The sequence below is a fragment of the Gobio gobio genome, assembly GCF_949357685.1.
Source record: "Gobio gobio genome assembly, chromosome: 5".
Lineage (NCBI taxonomy): Eukaryota > Metazoa > Chordata > Actinopteri > Cypriniformes > Gobionidae > Gobio > Gobio gobio.
Genome location: NC_137101.1, coordinates 25,748,061 through 25,768,245, shown reverse-complemented (window position 1 = coordinate 25,768,245; position 20,185 = coordinate 25,748,061). Strand labels below are relative to the sequence as shown.

At 35.2% G+C, this 20,185-nt stretch overlaps 2 protein-coding genes across 3 annotated transcripts in view; one reads left to right on the top strand and one right to left on the bottom strand.

Annotated features, from left to right (window-relative positions):
• Positions 1-20,185, top strand: part of taf3 (TAF3 RNA polymerase II, TATA box binding protein (TBP)-associated facto) — a 996,662-nt gene that overhangs the window by 800,465 nt on the left and 176,012 nt on the right. The gene's annotated exons all lie outside the window — the stretch shown is intronic.
• Positions 1-20,185, bottom strand: part of sfmbt2 (Scm like with four mbt domains 2) — a 52,331-nt gene that overhangs the window by 9,099 nt on the left and 23,047 nt on the right. For both annotated transcript variants that reach the window (XM_079817545.1, XM_079817546.1), the window contains 12 exons: positions 12,337-12,425; positions 11,094-11,337; positions 9,163-9,260; positions 8,905-9,006; positions 8,574-8,721; positions 8,076-8,158; positions 3,808-3,934; positions 3,545-3,658; positions 2,408-2,450; positions 2,158-2,222; positions 1,885-2,024; positions 824-933 (listed from right to left, as the gene is read on the bottom strand). In XM_079817545.1, the coding sequence (XP_079673671.1) occupies positions 824-933; positions 1,885-2,024; positions 2,158-2,222; positions 2,408-2,450; positions 3,545-3,658; positions 3,808-3,934; positions 8,076-8,158; positions 8,574-8,721; positions 8,905-9,006; positions 9,163-9,260; positions 11,094-11,337; positions 12,337-12,425 (1,363 nt within the window). The remainder of the gene's footprint in view (positions 1-823; positions 934-1,884; positions 2,025-2,157; positions 2,223-2,407; positions 2,451-3,544; positions 3,659-3,807; positions 3,935-8,075; positions 8,159-8,573; positions 8,722-8,904; positions 9,007-9,162; positions 9,261-11,093; positions 11,338-12,336; positions 12,426-20,185) is intronic.

The following is a 20,185-nucleotide window of genomic DNA, read 5'->3' as shown; positions in this document are numbered from 1 at the left end:
TAAAGAAAATCAATCTTTGAGAATACTACAAAAAAAATCAATTATGAAAATAAAATGAATATGCAAATCATATTTTTGACAATTTAAATTATGAAAATAATAAAATAAGGAAAAATAGTTTTAGTTGATAATTTTAGATAATTATCTTTTTAGATAACACACTCACTCACTCACTCACTGACTGACTGGTGTTGGGAAGATTATTTTTAATGAACCTGTTCAAAAAATTTACTTTATAAGATTATGATTATCATCAGGAAAAAATTTTTTTTATATATATAATTGTGATTATTCCTTTCTTTTCAGTTATGATATACTGTACAATGTATCAACTTAATATTTGTTTATAATAGTTAATAACATGGATTAACAATATTGAACGTAAAATAATCAATAAAAATCATTAATTATAATTTTTTTTTAATGCAAATCACTTGCTGAATAAAAATAAAACTGAATAAAAAAAGAATAAGTTCAAAATAAGAATTAATTGGTGGATTGGGAATTACTAAAAGCGCAATTTAAATGAAAAATATATATAAAATGTACAAAAAACATACAGTATTTCCACATACAAGCGCACAGTTACAGCAATAATATCTGATAATTTGCCTCGTATTATTTTACATAGTTTGCTAAATCTGTTAAAACCTCCCTTTAGGGACGTCTTCATTTGACAAAAATATTTATAAATATTTTTAAATTCTACAAATACAAAACCTTTTACTTTAATGGATAGGATTAGTCTGTGTAAACTATAATTAGCTTGATATAAAAATGATCAATGTCTATGATATAAACATGAGCGTGTGTGAGTTCATACTTGGCTTTCAGGGTTTCCTCATGACAGTTCCACTGTGGGTCTTCCACCATCTGTAGCTCTCTGAGCACACGGCCGGGCTTATATGCTGAGTTTATTAACATTGTCAGAATCTGCAAGAAAAAAACATGATCAGGCTATAGTTATGTTACATAAATATATACACAAACAAATTCAAACTACAGCTAAAACAACCACACAGAATTTTCAGTTGTGGGTTAACTATGCCTTTAATGGGTTTTTATTTGTAATCTGAAGTTATGTTTTTAATGAAACAGTATTCTAAATAAGAAACTAAAACTGCGGTAAAATTCTAAATGAGTAAGTCATTGAGTCATTTATTCATTCATTTGATTGGTTCAAACGGCTGATTTATTCAGGACTGAAGTAAATGGCTCTCTTTATGAATGGACCGTTGAGTCATTGGTTCAACCGATTGATTCGCTCAAAATGAGAATTCATTCAGCAGTGTTGCTCGGATACGAACAATTGTTCTGCTGTGGCTTAATATGTAATATTTTTTTTGACGCAAACAGACAATGTTGTGTCTAAAATATAATACAATATTAACTTTTGTATAAAATCAGTATCACATTTGCACTTGTGCTATTCGGGATAAAAATGGCACTCGTGTGATATTATAACTATATCATATGATATAAATATGAGACGATGTTGTCCCAATATCTTGAATTCTAATGGCATTCTATAGGCTACATCACTCAGTAAGTTGTTGCTCTGCATCATGTTAGTCTGTATAAAAATGCAAGATGCACTATGTAGGTCTGGGGCGGAACAGGTGCGTTAAATGAATTTTATCACATGATTTTTTTTCATAGCTAATTAATTAAATTATGTGTTAAACCGACAACCCTATACATAACATTTTACTTGTTCTTGTATAATATTATTGTGTATGTATAACTTTTATTACCTCATTTAATGTAGAATTGTAATGAAATAATTTTTCCTTATAGATTCATGTACATTTTAAAAATAAAAATAAAATTATATTAATAAAACATTTGCAATACGACAACTTCCAATATAAGCGAGGATTGTACCTCTTTGAGGACTACAGCACACTTTCCGGGCCCCACGGCCTTTGGTAACTCAGCGATTCGGCCCTTGTTGAGATACGGACCAGAGAAACAGCGATGATTGATGAAGAGCTGAGAACAACAGTACTTTCCATTCACCAAACCTAAACAACACAACACAAACAGACAGTAGATTAGCAATATCAGCACAAAGTCCATTGGTGAAGAGAACGATTATATGAAAAATGCAAAGGTCAGATGAAGTCATTGGTAGAATATGTAGTAAATATGTAAAACCTGTATCCATGGGAATGGATGGGCACAAGTCAAAAGGGGCATCGGGAGGCTGTGAGGGAGCCATCCTAAAAAAATCAATCAATCAATCAATCAATCAATCAAATCTCTACAGAACAATACAGCATCAAATCATATTTTGAACAACAAAAACAACAGGAAGTAGATGAATATGTTAAAAGTCCCACACTTTCTAACAACACAAACACAAAGGCTCATGGGTAAAAATGTCCATAAGAGAGTATCTACTCACTGTTTCTCAGGCTGAACAACAGCAATCTTCTTCTGAGGCAGACCTGAAAACACCAAAAAAAAAACAACAATGACGCACAGGGGAAAATAGGGAAGTTTCAAGGATTTCTGTGTTTCTCTAGAAATGCCATGAAACTCGGAGGAGTCTTGTTTGGTTTACTTTTGCGGAGCAAAATATGCAGCACAGAAGTATTGTATAAATGAGAGCTGCTTTTGTGATATTACTTTTTTTTTCATAACTAGTCAGGTCAAGTGACGTACAAAAGGACATTTTATTATGTGAAGATAGATCGATACGTCATGGAGCTGAATTAAAATAACTTAAACCTTTTGTGTTAAAGTGGAGTAGATTCTATATTTTTACATTTTGGATTTAGAATTATTTATTTACGTTGAATTTCTGTTTTTAAAAATGTACTGTTGCGGTGTCCATAGACATTTTTGCGTGCTCAAAGTTTAGCGTAACCGCGTATTTATGCTAAAATGCTTTTTTTTTTTCTTTTTTTTCATAAAGGAGATTTATCCTTTAGTTTTTTTGTTTGTCTCTTTCAGTTTGCAAAGTTATTACAAATCTGTTTTTTTGCCTTGGTTATTATGATCGAGTGAAGATTGATGTGAAAAATAAAATGATTTAGGATGTTATTCATTTTCGTGACTTTTTGATTCCAAATGTCAAAATGACAATTTTAGAATTCCCTGATATTTACTGTTTTTTTTAATGATTGTCTGAACCATGAAATGCTTTCTAATTGGCTGTTATTATGTCATGTCATGTCACCCACTCAAAAATGTAACCAGATATTATATTCCTGGGTCTAGCTGTGGCAAAATAGTATGTACTGTATGTACTGTATGTATGTATATATATGTATGTATGTATAAAATAAATAAATAAATAAAATGTATTCAATAAATGTAATTTATAAATCTATTAATACATCTCTTAAAATATTTTTTTTTAAATAAATAATATAATTGTGCATTTTTAACATTTTAAAATATATTTAAAAATGTTGCAGCACTACAGCATTTTTGCAGAAAACAGCATTACAGTGTTTTTTTTTTTTGATGAAGTAGGCTAAATGTCAGACTAAAAGCATATGTTGCACAAAGGAATCCATCAGTATGTGACACTCACAGACAGTCTTTTGTAAATGTGTTAGTGGATAGCAGTTCGCTTCACACCAGCCCACAGGGAATATATTCATACTCTCAACATCCACTATACAGTCCGGTAACGGCTTGGTCAGACCTACAGACAAAGATAAAGAAAAATGGTCAACAACATGTCAGACTCAGCATGTTATTTCTTCTGGTATTCACTGTTAGGTCATGTGCTTGATAAATGTCTCTTAAATAATATGAAAAGAAGGTGAACATACATGCTCTATTCATTCCTACCTTCCAGTTTGAGCCAGAGAAGCCGACCTTTGACCTGAGTGATACGAGCGACACAGAGTTCAGCAGGTTGAAGTGGATTCACGGCTTCAAGCCACATATCCTTACAGAAGCCCCGGCTCTGAGATGCCTGATCACACGCAACACAGAAAAAAAAATAGGTCAGTGGAAAAGCCTCATGTGTCCAATTACACAAAACAATGAATATCACAGTAAACGCAAACAAACAGGATAACAAGGGAGATACATAACCCTTAAGTTTTAATGAATCCACCAAAATAATGCCAAACACATTTATATAAGACATATCACCATTTACATCCGATAATTGTTACAAAGTAAACCGCAAACAAGCCTACAGTCATAGCTTTTATCTTGAATCCCAAAATAATTAGTGGAATTTGGCTTTAACATTCCAGTGCTGGATGCTGATTGGTCAATATAATCATTCAAAATGTCCAAACACACACAGTATCAGCTATGATGCAGACACATTGGTTAACATGACATTAATTAACCTTAGTTTACATGTCAGGGGCTAATTAGTGGATCCACAGGACATTTAAGGCGAAATATATTTTTAGGAATTTCAATGTTATTGTGTTAAATAGCGGTAAATAAAACAAAATATTTACAAACAAAATAAACACTAAAAACTGTACTTTTATTCTGGAGAGTACAGTTTAAAATGAAATTAATGGTGACTATCACATTATATACTAGTGTACTATTGTAGACATTAGGGAGGGCTAGAGAAATATTTTTAATTAAATAAATAATGTAAATATTGTTACAGAGCAGCATTAATTTCATGATTTATATAATAAAGTATATTATCTAGTGTGTGTGTCCATAATGCTGCTTAGTAAAACAATTATGCTGATTATATAATAAATTAAAAAAACTATGTTTTGTATATTTCTCCTTAAGGTTTATACATCTAATGTCAATATTAGGTAGACTTACATAAATACATATTTTCCTAAATAATATTTTAATTATTTGCTCTTTATTCAGTACTGTAACAATATATATACAGTGTGGAAAATAAGTATTTGAACACCCTGCTATTTTGCAAGTTATCCCACTTAGAAATCATGGAGGGGTCTAAAATTGTCATTGTAGGTGCATGTCCACTGTGAGAGACATAATCTAAAAAAAAAATCCAGAAATCACAATGTATGATTTTTTAACTATTTATTTGTATGATACAGCTGCAAATAAGTATTTGAACACCTGTCTATCAGCTAGAATTCTGACCCTCAAAGACCTGTTAGTCCGCCTTTAAAATGTCCACCTCCACTCCATTTATTATCCTAAATTAGATGCACCTGTTTGAGGTCGTTAGCTGCATAAAGACACCTGTCCACCCCATACAATCAGTAAGAATCCAACTACTAACATGGCCAAGACCAAAGAGCTGTCCAAAGACACTAGAGCCAAAATTGTAAACCTCCACAAGGCTGGAAAGGGCTACGGGGAAATTGCCAAGCAGCTTGGTGAAAAAAGGTCCACTGTTGGAGCAATCATTAGAAAATGGAAGAAGCTAAACATGACTGTCAATCTCCCTCGGACTGGGGCTCCATGCAAGATCTCACCTCGTGGCGTCTCAATGATCCTAAGAAAGGTGAGAAATCAGCCCAGAACTACACGGGAGGAGCTGGTCAATGACCTGAAAAGAGCTGGGACCACCGTTTCCAAGGTTACTGTTGGTAATACACTAAGACGTCATGGTTTGAAATCATGCATGGCACGGAAGGTTCCCCTGCTTAAACCAGCACATGTCCAGGCCCGTCTTAAGTTTGCCAATGACCATATGGATGATCCAGAGGAGTCATGGGAGAAAGTCATGTGGTCAGATGAGACCAAAATATAACTTTTTGGTCATAATTCCACTAAACGTGTTTGGAGGAAAAAGAATGATGAGCACCATCCCAAGAACACCATCCCTACTGTGAAGCATGGGGGTGGTAGCATCATGCTTTGGGGGTGTTTTTCTGCACATGGGAAAGGGCGACTGCACTGTTTTAAGGAGAGGATGACCGGGGCCATGTATTGCGAGGTTTTGGGGAACAACCTCCTTCCCTCAGTTAGAGCATTGAAGATGGGTCGAGTCTGGGTCTTCCAACATGACAATGACCCGAAGCACACAGCCAGGATAACCAAGGAGTGGCTCTGTAAGAAGCATCTCAAGGTTCTGGCGTGGCCTAGCCAGTCTCTAGACCTAAACCCAATAGAGAATCTTTGGAGGGAGCTCAAACTCCGTGTTTCTCAGCGACAGGCCAGAAACCTGACTGATCTAGAGAAGATCTGTGTGGAGGAGTGGGCCAAAATCCCTCCTGCAGTGTGTGCAAACCTGGTGAAAAACTACAGGAAACGTTTGACCTCTGTAATTGCAAACAAAGGCTACTGTACAAAATATTAACATTGATTTTCTCAGGTGTTCAAATACTTATTTGCAGCTGTATCATACAAATAAATAGTTACAAAATCATACATTGTGATTTCTGGATTTTTTTTTTTTTTAGATTATGTCTCTCACAGTGGACATGCACCTACAATGACAATTTCAGACCCCTCCATGATTTCTAAGTGGGAGAACTTGCAAAATAGCAGGGTGTTCAAATATTATTTTCCTCACTGTATATACTTATATATAAAGTATATATTGAATATATTGTATATAAGTATAAAGTATATATTGTCCTTATAAAAATTACACCTTTAATTTATATATTTACTTTAATACTTCTAATATACATTAGGAAGGTTATTCCTTGAAAAAAAAAAATCATCATCATATTTTACAGCCCCAGTGTCACGGGGTGTTTTGGTGACGGTTCATGTTCATGTTTTAAGTGTATCATGTTCCCGGTTATGTTTATGAGTGTGTCATGTTCACTGTCTTGTTTCCTGTGGCACGTTCAAAGCTCAAAGTTAACCGGTGCGCAACGTTTTGCTACGGTTTCCGGATGAACGTCATGTTTCCTGGAAACGGTGTGTAACGGTGTGCAACGGGCTTGAGATGCGTTTTTTCTCGTTTGGTGGGTGTGTCAAATATGTCAGCCCAATCAGCAGCAACATAAATCACGCGGTATTAAAGAGACAGCTCGCACAATGGGTCCAAGTAAAGATGTTTACAAATGTGTCCGCTGCAGCTCGGTATACACAACAATTAAAGATATTAGAAGACATGATTGTCGTAAGAGTATATATATATATATATAATCAACATGATGATGTATTTATTTATATATTTAGCTTCATTGCAAGGCAAGTTTATTTATATATGGTAATTGCTTGACATAAAGTGAGAAAGAAAATACAAGCTATTAAAAAAGTAAGAACTAGAAATAAAATGATTTAAATTAGAATTGATTACCAGGAGATAAAAAAGTTAAATAAATGTGATTGTGGTGTTGTCATTTATTCTGGACGGCAAGGGAAGTGATTGCATGTATTTTGCAGTATTAAACACGTATTTATATCGATTTGATCAGGCTCCGAAAATTCCTCAAAAAGAACACAAAGAATGGCCTTCTCAGCTGCCATAGTTACAACTCTTGCGTCAACAGAACAGGGTGTTCAACGCTGCACTGTTTCCGTTTAAAAAACGTTTTGCAACGTTTTGTGGGGGCTGAACGCAGCCCTGGTCTTTTCATGTGACTCCCATGCCCTCATGTGATCTTCTGTCTTGTCCTATCATTGGTTCACTGTCTGATCATCGTTCACAGGTGTCCCTTGTCTTGTCATTAGTCCATATGTATTTAAGCCCTCATGTTTGCCATGTGTCTTCATCTGTTATTGAATGTGTAACCCGCTGTGTTGGATTCTGTAAATAAAGAGACTGCACTTGGGTTCTGAAACTTGCCTCTCAGTGGATCCATGTTACGCCCAGGCATCAAAAAGTAAAAAAAAAAAACCTGTTATAATGAAGGGATGGCACACATAATTGTGCATAGTATTTTATTAACCTAATGCAAATATATTCCAAATATAGTGCAGTCTCTAGTACCTTTTTGCCAACTTTATGAGGAACAGGAAAACACAAGAGAGGTATTTCTCACAAAAACATGGCAATCTTTTCGCACCTTGTGCGTGTCAATGTGATCAACATCGCAATGGGAAAGCCCAATAGCTGGCACACTGTCATCAGACTTTATCTAATTAACAAGAAATCCCCAAAGCCTCTTTCAGATAACACCAAACCGCACACAGTGTCATCTGAAGACGAGGCAGCTCTGGGGTTTAATCGAGAGAAAGTGCCTTACGTTTGGGAAACACACATCTGGAGCAGCTTCAGTGCCAGTGTGTTTGAGATAGTCCGCCCAGTCGAAGTCCTGTGACTCAAAGCCTATCAGAAAATGAGACAATGAGAAAAACCAAATGAAACAGAAAGACGGTAAGAGAGGCAGAGCGAGTGAGCGATTGAGAGTTATTTGTACTGTATTTTTCTTCATCCTTAATTATTTTTATATAAAATATACTATTATTATTATTAATGTTTTATGAAAATAACAATATATAAATATGATAGTACATTTTTGTATTAATATTCATATTTATTACTGTTATATTTAATGTTTTTTTCTTTGCTGCAGCAGTGCAAATGCTTTAGCAATACAGATACATTCTACACCAATAAAGCACACTAAACTGAAAATAAAAGTGAGATAGTGGCAAACAGTATTGATTAACTCTTATTAATTGAATATGAATCTAACTGTTAAAATCCCATTAGCACTCAGAGATATTACGGTCACACCCACCCCGTGGCCTCTCCAGTCCAACACCATTCTTCAGACACCACTGGATTGGCAGGATGCCCGGTGAGTCAGCGTGACACACCACAGAAGTGGGCGTGGCTTCAGCAGTGAGGTCATCAACTGTGATCTGAAAGTAGTATTCATTGTAGATCTGCAGATCAGAGAGACATAGTGTGAGACAGAAAGAGAAAGAGAGACAGAAACGCCTGATGTCAGGGTAGGTGGCTAGTAATTATAACCTCTTGTGTAATAACCCTTCATCTAGTGTGTGTGTGCGTGTGTGTGTGTGGGGGGTGTGTGTTTGTGTGTGTGTGTGTGTGTGTAAAAAACATACTTTAGTTACAGACACAGGGAGAATGTGGAAGGGTTCCACTGGTGAAACCATTTCAAGCTTCATTCCTGCCCTGAAGGAGTGTGTGTGTATGTCAGCATGATCCTGAAACACAGACATCAGATGTTAATGTTATCAAGAGCTCTGTGTAAAATGATGCCTTACTCCTCCAACTTTCCCAAAACACACACACACACACACACACACACACACACACACACACACACACACACACACACACACACACACACACACACACACCTTGAAGACCTCCAGTGGAAGTGAACTGTTCAAGGCTTCAGCTGTGGTTTGGTCTAAAGCTTCAGTCCATTCTGAGCTACTCCTCAAACCACACAGATCTGAAAGAGAAAGAAAGAAACTCAAGCTCATCCATCTATCTATCCACCTATTTAATCACCCAACTATTCATCAATCCATCCTTCATCCACCCATCCATCCATCCAAACAAGTATTTATTCAACCAACTATTTATCAATCATGCATCATCCATCCACCATCCATTTATCCAACTATCTATCCATTGATCTATACACCTGTCCATTTAACCAACTATCCATTTAGCTATCCATCTATTTATCCATCCTTCCGTCCGTCCGTCCATCCACCTATCCATCCATCCATCCATGCATCCAAACAAGTATTTATTCAACTATTTGTCAATCATGCATCATCCATCCAGCCGTCCATTTAACTAAGTATCCATATAGTTAACCATCCATCTTTTTATTTATCCATCCATCCATCCATTTAATCAACTATCCATGGTTATTCACCCTTCCATCCATTCCAAGTTATTAATCCATCAAAGCATTTTTCCATCCATTCATCCATCCATCCAGTTAGTAATCCATCAAAGCATTTTTCTATCCATGCATCCATCAATCCAAACATTTTTTATCCATCCATCCATCCCAGTATTCATTCAACCAACTATTTATCAATGCATCCATCATTCATCCAAAATTATTAATCTAACCACCCTTCTACCAACTATTCCTCCAGTTGTCCATCCTATTTATAAATCCTTTTTAACCCAATTGTCATCCATCCATCCCTTTATCTATCCATCCATCCATTTGATCAACTATCCATGGTTATCCACCCATCCATCCAGTTAGTAATCCATCCAAGCATTTTTTTCATCCATCCATCCATTCCACATTGTAATTCATCCAGCCTTCCAACCATCCCTCCCAGTATTTATTCAACCAACTATTTATAAATCCATCCATCATTAATCCACAATTATTCATCTAACCATCCAACCAACCATCATTTTAACCAACAATGCATCCAGTTATTCTTCCTTTTATCTGTCAAAAATTTTTTTTAACCCAATTATTATCATCAATCTATCCATCGAGAACTAACTGTTGTTCAAAATATAATAAAGTCAGTGTCAATCAGTCATTTGTATGAAAGATAAGCAAACATGCCATCTCAACACAAGAACGTTGGTGTCAACGCTACACTGACACATAATCAATCAAATATTTTTGCTACTGAAAAGTTACATGATTTTAAAAATGTCACGCTAACACCCTGGTATTGAGACCTGTAGTTAAACTAATTGCTTCGCTATTTGTAGCATCGCTACCACTTAACACTGCTGAGAGTCACAGCAGATGCAGGTAATCACATACAAACACAATCTACTCAAAAATAACTGCTTAGACACAGCCCAAGACATCAATACAATGCTAGAGTGACTCCTTTGAACTAGTAACTGCCTGAAAACTATCTTGAGATATGAGATGTGTTAACCTTATAATACATTTACTGATGTTAATTATTTCTTATACATTACTTTATGCAAGAAAATGATCATGAGAAAAGATCATGAGAAAACATGTTTTCAGTTTATTTGCAAGGTTTCCTTTAGGGAAATGCGAATTTAGATTCATGATAATTAGAGTGTGGAAGTCAGACAGGCTGCACATAGAACTTGGCAATAGTGCAATGGAACAATTTGCATAAAAGCCTCAAGAAAAAGTATGACTGAACGGTGCTGCTTTAACACAAAACTTTAAATGGAAAATTGAAAAAAGTAGAGAGAATTTTAAGGTATTTATTTTAATTTAATAATGAATAATTCATTCATTCAACTTAATTGTGCAATTAAATTAACATTGGCTATATTTTAGAGATCAAATATAGGTTAATACTCTTACCTGTGGGCGGTTTCATCGATAAATTATTCTCTTTGGCCCATCCCAGGGGTCGGAGCCTAGTGTCAAGGTAGAACATCCACATGTAGTAGGTGGGGTCATTTAATCCAACATAGCTGAGGCATAAACGTCCACCGACATTATGCTGGACTTGTGCGGCCCAGTACACGCTAGGTTCAAATGCATCACGCACTTCCAAAATACAGCCTACCACGATCAGATCCACTGTGTTTTTACCTCTTAATGGCTAAGATGACAGGAAGACAGAGACAAAGAAAAAATATTCTTAATTTAGGTAAATCATTTATCAAGGAATTTGCAACTTGACATCAAAATCTTGATTCTGTCAGGACCACTATCGTCAAAGATGATTGATTGACAATTAGCATACAGTTTGAATTGGCGGTATGGTTCTGTTCTGGGCAAGAACTCCTATGCAGCCTAGGATAAGAGCACGGAGAGCAGCAATAAACCCCCTTAGGGTAAACAGAACAGAACCAATATAATGTGTATTGCAGATATCATTCATGTAAAAATTAAATGTAGAAAATAATTCGGGAATTTAGTCTGATTCAAGGGGAATCAGAATACCAAATCCTGACTGAGGAGCTGGGGATGGAGAAGGGTAAATGTGCTCTGGAGAACGCAATAGCTGAAGGATTTTTTATATGTATGCTGTGATAGACGTTGTATTCCTATAGGTAGACGTGATCAGTTGACAGTCAGCTGATGCGAGCTTGACTAATGTTCTATTGCTGCCTTTCAATCCTCCGGAGAAGCTTCTGCTTAAGAGTTTGAAAGAATTATAATGCGATGTGGGTAAAGTTGATGCGTTCATTTCTTATTTAGCATTAAATGCATTAAAATGAAGAGTAAAAGATGGACATTAGGTGTTTAATTCATCCTTTATCTGTAATTTTGTTGCGCAAGCCTGTCGCATGATCACATCTATTGCAGTCTTGTTTTTATTCACGTCAAATTAAATGTGTTGTATTCCCTGATTAAGGCTATTCCAATTTCCTTTTCGCCATAATTCGATGGTTTTCAGCCAGTGGGTTGTGACCCAAGAGGGCTAATAATGTAGCCAATAAACAGAATTAGGGTGTTTTGGTGCAATTTTATCTGTCACTTAAGTTAATCTCACTTTTTCTGTTGTTTAAGCATTTACAAAATTGTTAATTGTTCATGTTAAGGACATTTTTGTTCTTTTTATACACTAAACAAATAAGTGTAATCTCATTCTCACCCCTTCAAGCAGGTTTGCCGGTGCCGTCCGCGAACCTGTGAGCTCTTTGATAAGAAACTCAGCCCAGTCACTGTACTTCTCTTTAATAGCTGAAATAGTCAAGAAAGAGTAGATGTAAAATTTCACACAATATAAATTCAAATACACAGACAATTCCATACTTTTGTGACTGGAACTAATGCATTACATTGCTGTTTAATAGTATCTACCATGCAAATGTGTGGATGAGTGTGTTTGCATATAATTTCCAAAGACCAATACATGCAGGCATATACATACAGTACAGTCAGGCCCAAACGTCAGAGCCCACACTGAAAATGTTGTTATTTAGGATTTTTGTCTAATTCAATAAACAATTGTTCATCAAATATTATATAAATTTTCCCCCCGCCATTGACAGAAATTCCGGCTTTCTATGTTTTCACTGTATTATGGTAGGGGGCGCTATTACACATCTTCAGAAAGAGCCCTGAATCTCCTGATCAAAACACATGCGAAAAAGAAGCAGTAACAAGCCATATCATATACTCATATGCATTTCAAAACCATTTTTTCATGATTATATTTTTTATTATTTTAATAATTTGCTACTTGTTAATGTACATGTAACAGGCCATAACAATATCATATTTTCTGTAAAAAGTGTCTTGTATAGCTGAAAAATAATCAAAATATTTTATTTGACTTTTCTTTTGGTAATATTTTAAGCCCTAAATAGTAATTTTCCTAATTCTACAACATTAAACAGTTTAAAATAACTTTTATCTTATGAATATGTGTGGCCATAAATCTTGCGTTAATTCTGTTATCTTCCACAACTATGTAAGACACAGGAATTATGTATGAATTATGTCACTTTCCCTCACTGATAAGATCTGAAGCACTGAAAGGTATGTGTGCTCTCTCTGAGGAAATATTTTAATCTAAAAAGTTCTTACACCGAGTTATTTTGTAAAACGTCAAAATTGTTACCACGTTATCAAAAGGAAAATATAATTTATCACTGATCACACATTGGGTTGTTTAAAAGTCTTTTAATCATGATCTCATTAGTGCCATATGCTCTTAGCATTTATGCTAGCAAGTGGAGTTTTTGGCTAAAAAGTTTAAAATGGTCAATCCTGTTACTGTCAAACTCTATTTCTACACATTGCCTAATTTGTCAGTAACAGAGTTGACAAACAATACTATAAAGAAATTACTTTTTCATTAAAAGTGTTCGGCAAGCACTAGCTGAATTATTAAAACTGAATAAGTTTTCAATAAGAATACTGGAAAGAATTTCTGTTAGTGAACAGTTTTTTTTCCTTAACTTTTTTAAATGCCAAATGCATCTCCAATTATAGCATCACTCATATGTTAAATAATGCAACCACTGATATTAAACTGCATATAAATCAATATATATATATATATAAATAAATATACAAATATACAATGGGGTCCCTTTATATGTGTGTGTGTGTGTGTGTGTGTGTGTGTGTGTGTGTGTGTGTGTGTGTGTGTGTGTGTGTGTGTGTGTGTGTGTGTGTGTGTGTGTGTGTGTGTGTGTGTGTGTGTGTGTGTGTGTGTGTGTGTGTGTGTGTGTGTGTGTGTGTGTGTGTGTGTGTGTGTGTATATACACACACACACAAACACACCTTTTTGTTTATTTTCTGGTGAAAAAAGGGACCCCATTGTACCCCAAAGAACTCCCTAACATCCACAGATTTACAGATATGCTTTTTAATGGACTTCCTCTGTCAAACATCTTGCTGCTCCCTTCCCCATGGTGTCAGCCACATAAATTATTCATATATGCATTACGAATATATATAACAAGAAGTCAATTTCTGCGTTTCAGTGTCTAAACAGACACAAACATCCTGCTTTCTGCATAATTCTACATGGTACCTCCACTGAGAGAAGTGCTAGTTAGTTACGTGTTAGAGAAGAACAACAACACATTAATCATGACGAGTTGTGCTTCGTTTGCACAAACTGTACGTTTGCATCAGCAGAATTCACACTGCTGAAGTTCTCCTAGGTGGCCAGCATGATTGTTGACTGCTAGCTTGACTGTAAGAGCCAAATACTGTCTCTGCCCTGTAACGTCACAACGGCTTCACTCAATAACACATGACACCACTCACAAGGGTGTGAGCTCTGCCCTGACGGGAAGATTTGAGTACACACAGAGAGAGAGAGAGAGAGAGAGAGAGAGAGAGAGAGAGAGAGAGAGAGAGAGAGAGAGAGAGAGAGAGAGAGAGACTAGGTAGGGTGAACAATGTAATTTTCTTGTACGTAAAGGCTCAAAGTAAAATGCAATACCATTTTTTGATAGGCTATACTGTACCAATATTCAAGTATGTGCATAATTATTTTGTATTTATTATTTCAGACAAATAATCCTACTGATATAACATCACTTTTTGTTGAAGAGGATGAATTTACAAGTTTCATCTTACTGAGATGTTTGACCTATAAACAAAATAATTAGTTGTATGAAAAAGTCTGGTTACACTTTATTTTAAGGTGTCCGTGTTACCGTGTAATTATACATTTAAGTACTGAGTGATGATAATTAACATGTACTTCCTATAGGGTTAGGATTAGGGTTTGGTTGAGGGTTAGTAGCATGTAATTACAAGGCTGTAACCATGTCTTGAACATTGGGGGGGACCAATTTTTTTTCTTTTTATAAAGCATAAAGAAACAGAACAGTGAACGAAATGATAGGTCTAATTCTAGTTGGGAAATAATCCTTTTGGGACTATTTGCAAACAATATTTCCATTAATTTGCATCATTTTATTATATATACATATTAAATTACATATATTATTAGTCCCGAGATTCTTCACATTAGTGTTAATGTTAGCATTTGAATTCCCTAGTGGTCTGGTGGTAGAATTTTTGGGTTCTAATCCGCTGTCATAGGTTTTTTTTTTTTCCTTCATTAAAATCAAAGCTGTTCATCAATGATTGTATATTAAGATCATGGACACGTTTGTGTGCATTTTGTTTTATGATTTCACCGGAAAAAAGAGAGTCTCTCTCCGCAACGGCATTAAGTGATAGATTGACGCACTCGTCTGTGTGAAGATTTGATTGGCCTACTTTGATTTGATTGGCCACTTTAATCATTTTGACATTGACGAGCGCTGTTAGGGCCCGTCCACACGGAGAAGCGTATCACTGTATTCGTATACATTTTTTATCGTATTGGCGTTTCGTCCACACGGATCCGGCGTTTTGGGAGACTGAAACCGCTATTTTTTGAAACCGGGTCCTAAAGTGGATAAATCTGAAAACAACACCCTTGCGGTTTCGTGTATACAGCCAATCCGTATATTTTGTGAAAAGGTGATGTCATCACACCACGTCCTGCACCACGGAAGACTAGAAGGGAAACAACTACGGGCACTGGGCATGCGCACATCAATACTGCGTTGTTTAATTACTGTATTTGCATTATTGTAAGGGTAGGTTTAGGGTTGGGGTAGGTGTATGCATTAATAAAACACATCTGGTAAGTAGCAAATTTATTTATTGTTATTTTATTGTGAGATTTTACCTCACTTCCGACTGTTGCCGTACCCCTTCTAGCCACAACTCTTCTTCTCCGTTTTTAGTGTATTTCTGTGGTAGAATTACAGTGCCACATACTGGCATGGCATGTATATACTACATCGTTTTGAGACGTTTTCATGCTCTCGTGTGTGTACGCAGATATTTCTTGAAACGAGGAAAAAAAAAAGATTGGATAGGGAAAGTTCTGGCTTCGTGTGGACGGGGCCTTAGACCACTGAGGCAAACCAGACTAAAATGTAACTTTTAAACCTTTTGTCATCCTAACAACAACATACAGAACTCTGCATAATGAAGTGCAGCAGAGCAGTGCAATAATTCCAAATATTGGGGGGGCAATTTGGCCATTTCTAATTATTGGGGGGATGTGTCCCTCAATGTCTATGGTGGTTATGGCCCTGTGTAATTATGCATAAGTTCCAGTTATTACTAGAGTAACTACAGCGTGTAACAAGGACACTGTAAAATAAAGTGTTACCAAAAGTCTGAACAGAAGAAGTAAACCACAAAAAAATTATGGTCTTAATCAATATATACATGACAGAAATCCTTAAAACTAGATACAATTTACCAGAAAAGCTAAATTGCATAAGATTTTCAGAGAGTGTATCATGATACGTTTATTATATGATTATTACATAATTATTAAAATTATTTATGCTAGTTCCATTTTGTTAAGACTTTTAAGAGCAAGTTATTACATTTTAATAAATGGAACTGAGATATGTTTTTGCAGTAGAATTGAAAGTGTCTTCTGCTCTGTCATTGCATTGTCTGCCTTTCAACTTGATGTTTTAATAGAACAACTATTTTTACAGATACTTTAAATTCATCATCACACTTTTTTATAACGAGCTTGGTCACCAGATAGTTTGGGAATTTCCATTTAAACAGGATGTGTATTTCTCTCTCTCTCTCTCTCTATCTCTTATTTTTGCGCACTGGTTGCCTACTAACTGTCTACTGCCTAGTAACAACAGCCGTGATTCCTTTTTAAAATATGCATTTTAAATATATTTAAACATGGTTTAAAGTAGGGATGGGCATTTCAAGCAAAAATAATATTCGATGAGCGCTGGGGATAATTTGATTATTATTGGAAATTCCCAACTCCTCCCCCGGCATGCACACATATGCTACACAGAGAGAGAGAGAGAGAGAGAGAGAGAGGGGGAGAGAGACCATTCACGCTCTCAATCTGTATGATGACAAACTGTTTAATTCATTAGGGAATATGCTATGTTAACTCAAGCATACATATAATTATTGTAATTATATGCTGAAACATATGACTGTTATTTGACATAGCCCCAAGTTACCGTAACCATTATATGCCATGCAAGTCTACAGTGTGCGTGTGAGACAGTGTTTTCTTCTGTTGTCTCAGGGTGTTTTTACACTGGCAGTTTAGTTCGAAATGGGGCACGGTTCGCATGAAAAATTGCTAATGTGAAATACTGTCAACTTGGTGCGCACTGAGGTACCGAACCCTAGAACCCACAACCTGAATTTGGTTGCACTCGAACTGTGCCGAGATTCACGTGAATGTGAAAGCAACACTCGGGTGCGCACTTGTTCAGGAAGAAAAGTAACCGGCGTTTTAGCCCATTACAATGTAATTAGTTCAATAACATACATGTAAGGGATGATAGTGTTGATGATTTACCTTAGATACCAGCGAGAGCGAGTCTGCAGTGTATTCGCGCACAGCGAGTGCAATCATCAGGGCAGCAAATGAATGGCAATTCGCTGTCTCCTCAAAAGAGTCTGTTTGCAAGTAGCAAAAGCCGCCTACGGTAAACCCAAGTGTCGTTTACTCAACTGCGTATAATAGCACCAAAAAAAAAATATAATATATATATATATTGACCCGCGTTCTGTTTTCTATCAAGCCCATGCACGTTTGTGATGACGTAAGAGGAACGCAAAAAGCACCAGGGTTCAAGTTGAGTCTTCCAGACCAGGGAAGAATCATGCTCGGACCGCAGCAAACGTGCCCGGTATAAAACACCCTGACAATTGATTGACGGCTTTTATGTGCGTTATTGGCAGCGCCACCGTCTGGTTACATGAACGCGCCACCACCACATCAGCACCGAAAACATGGGAATTTTTTTAGACGATAATCGCACAACCTATTCGAAATTCTATAATTAAATCAACTAATCGAATATTCGAAAATCGTGACTCATTCCTAGTTTAAAGTTACTTTTACTTGCAGTCTGTTACATTTTTTTACTACAATTTTCTTGCATCAACTTTGTCTGAGATTTTTCTTATAAAATGACTGGTAACACTTTAGTTTATGGTCCAATTCTCACTATTAACTAGTTGGTTAGTAGCGTTCATATTACTAGGATACTGGCTGTTTATTAGTACTTATAAAGCACATATTAAAGGCCTTATTCTGCATGACCATATTCTACATCGCTTAATACCCAATACCTAAACTTAACTACATTACTAACTATTAATAAGCAGAGTTTATTGAGGCAACAGTTGTAGTTAGTGAGAATTAGACCCTAAACTAAGGCATGACCAAATTGTGAGTTAAATCTTAGAGTTCATGCTACGATTTCTGACTTTTGATTTACAGATTTACAATTGCAAATATGGCCACACTTTGTGACATGAACAAGATCATTTGAAACTCCAGAATTTGATATTTTATTTATAAAGCTCTTTTCAGTCGACCAAAGTGCTGTACATTGTAAGTATCGCAAAGAACAATCTTATGATAGGGTATTAAAATGCAAGAGAGCACAGATATGGCTTTATGGTGTTGGAGAAGTTGTTCCATAATATTGGACCAGCAAGAGAAAAAGCATGATCACCCTTCAGTTTAAGATGCACCCGAGTTTGTTTGATGATCTTAACACTAAGCCTGATTTATATATAGCATATTCTATAATATCTTGTTTTGAATCCTGTGTTAGATATCAATGTAATTTGGCTACAAAGGAGTAACATGATCAGTTTTCCTATAGTATCATAAAAGATTAAAGCATCTTTCCAGGCCACTGGTTGAAAGGACCAGGAAAAACATCTGAGAAGCAGAAGACTTACGCAAAGGTTGAATAAAATGTTTGTCTAGAAACAATAAGGTATATTAACAAGATCTCAGTGATTTTTCTTTCCTGTGAAATTGTAACTATGGCTTCAATATTTTTCAATGTAAACATTTAAATATGTTGCAAAGTTTACTTTAAATCCCTTGTAGCGCATTTTCTTAAATTGCTTTTGGCTCCGCAGACTTGTTCGGATCAAATAAATAAATGCATAATTTACAACAACTCTAAGAGACCCATGAGCTGCTTTGCGTTTCCTCTTTTCTGCACTAGGGAGTCTCTATGCAAATATTCATTATGCAAAAGTAGATTTGCATATCTTCCAACAACTCTTCTGTAAACAGCGGGCCAGATTTAAAGAGTTTCTCTCGTTCATGTAATCAAGGCAATTATTCAAGAGAGGAAGGGGAACAAAACGCTGTGTGTTGAAGGAAGAGCAGTGTTACTGACTCGCTGCTACAGTAGAAACAACCTGTCCTGTGTCTCTGAAGTGGATAACACGATTTCCTGTTTGCCTGCCAACTGCTAGTACATCCAGGATACTATTTTTAACAGCAAAAAGGTCATTGCTTAATCAAGTTAACTCAAGGATATTTGACTGGTTTGTGTTTTTAGAATAATTAAAAGGGGAGGAAAAAAACCCTATTCTTAAGTATGTTATTTTCAATTGAACATTTTAATCTGAATTTTCTTATTCTGTTCTTTGATTTAGTAGATCAAATAATCTATATCTATTACTGTTATTATTTGTTGTGTAGTAAAATAATCATGCATTATATTTTTATGTAAGTATATAATAAATACAAAATAAAGCATTGTTATTTCTTAAAATTGTAGTTATTTTATAGTTAAATTATGATCGATCAAATATATAAAATAAAATATAGAATATTTAATTGAATTAAATATATTTAACGATTTTTACTATATATATTATAAGTTACATCAATAAAGTAAAAATTAAATGCTTTATTATATTATAATAAAATAATATGTTTTATAGTAAACCTATATATATTTTATCTATCTATTATATATAAGTTTTTTGATGCAACTTTTAATATATATATATATATATATATATATATATATATATATATATATATATATATATATATATATATATATATATATATATATATATATATATATATATATATATATATATATATATATATATATATATATATATATATATATATATATATATAT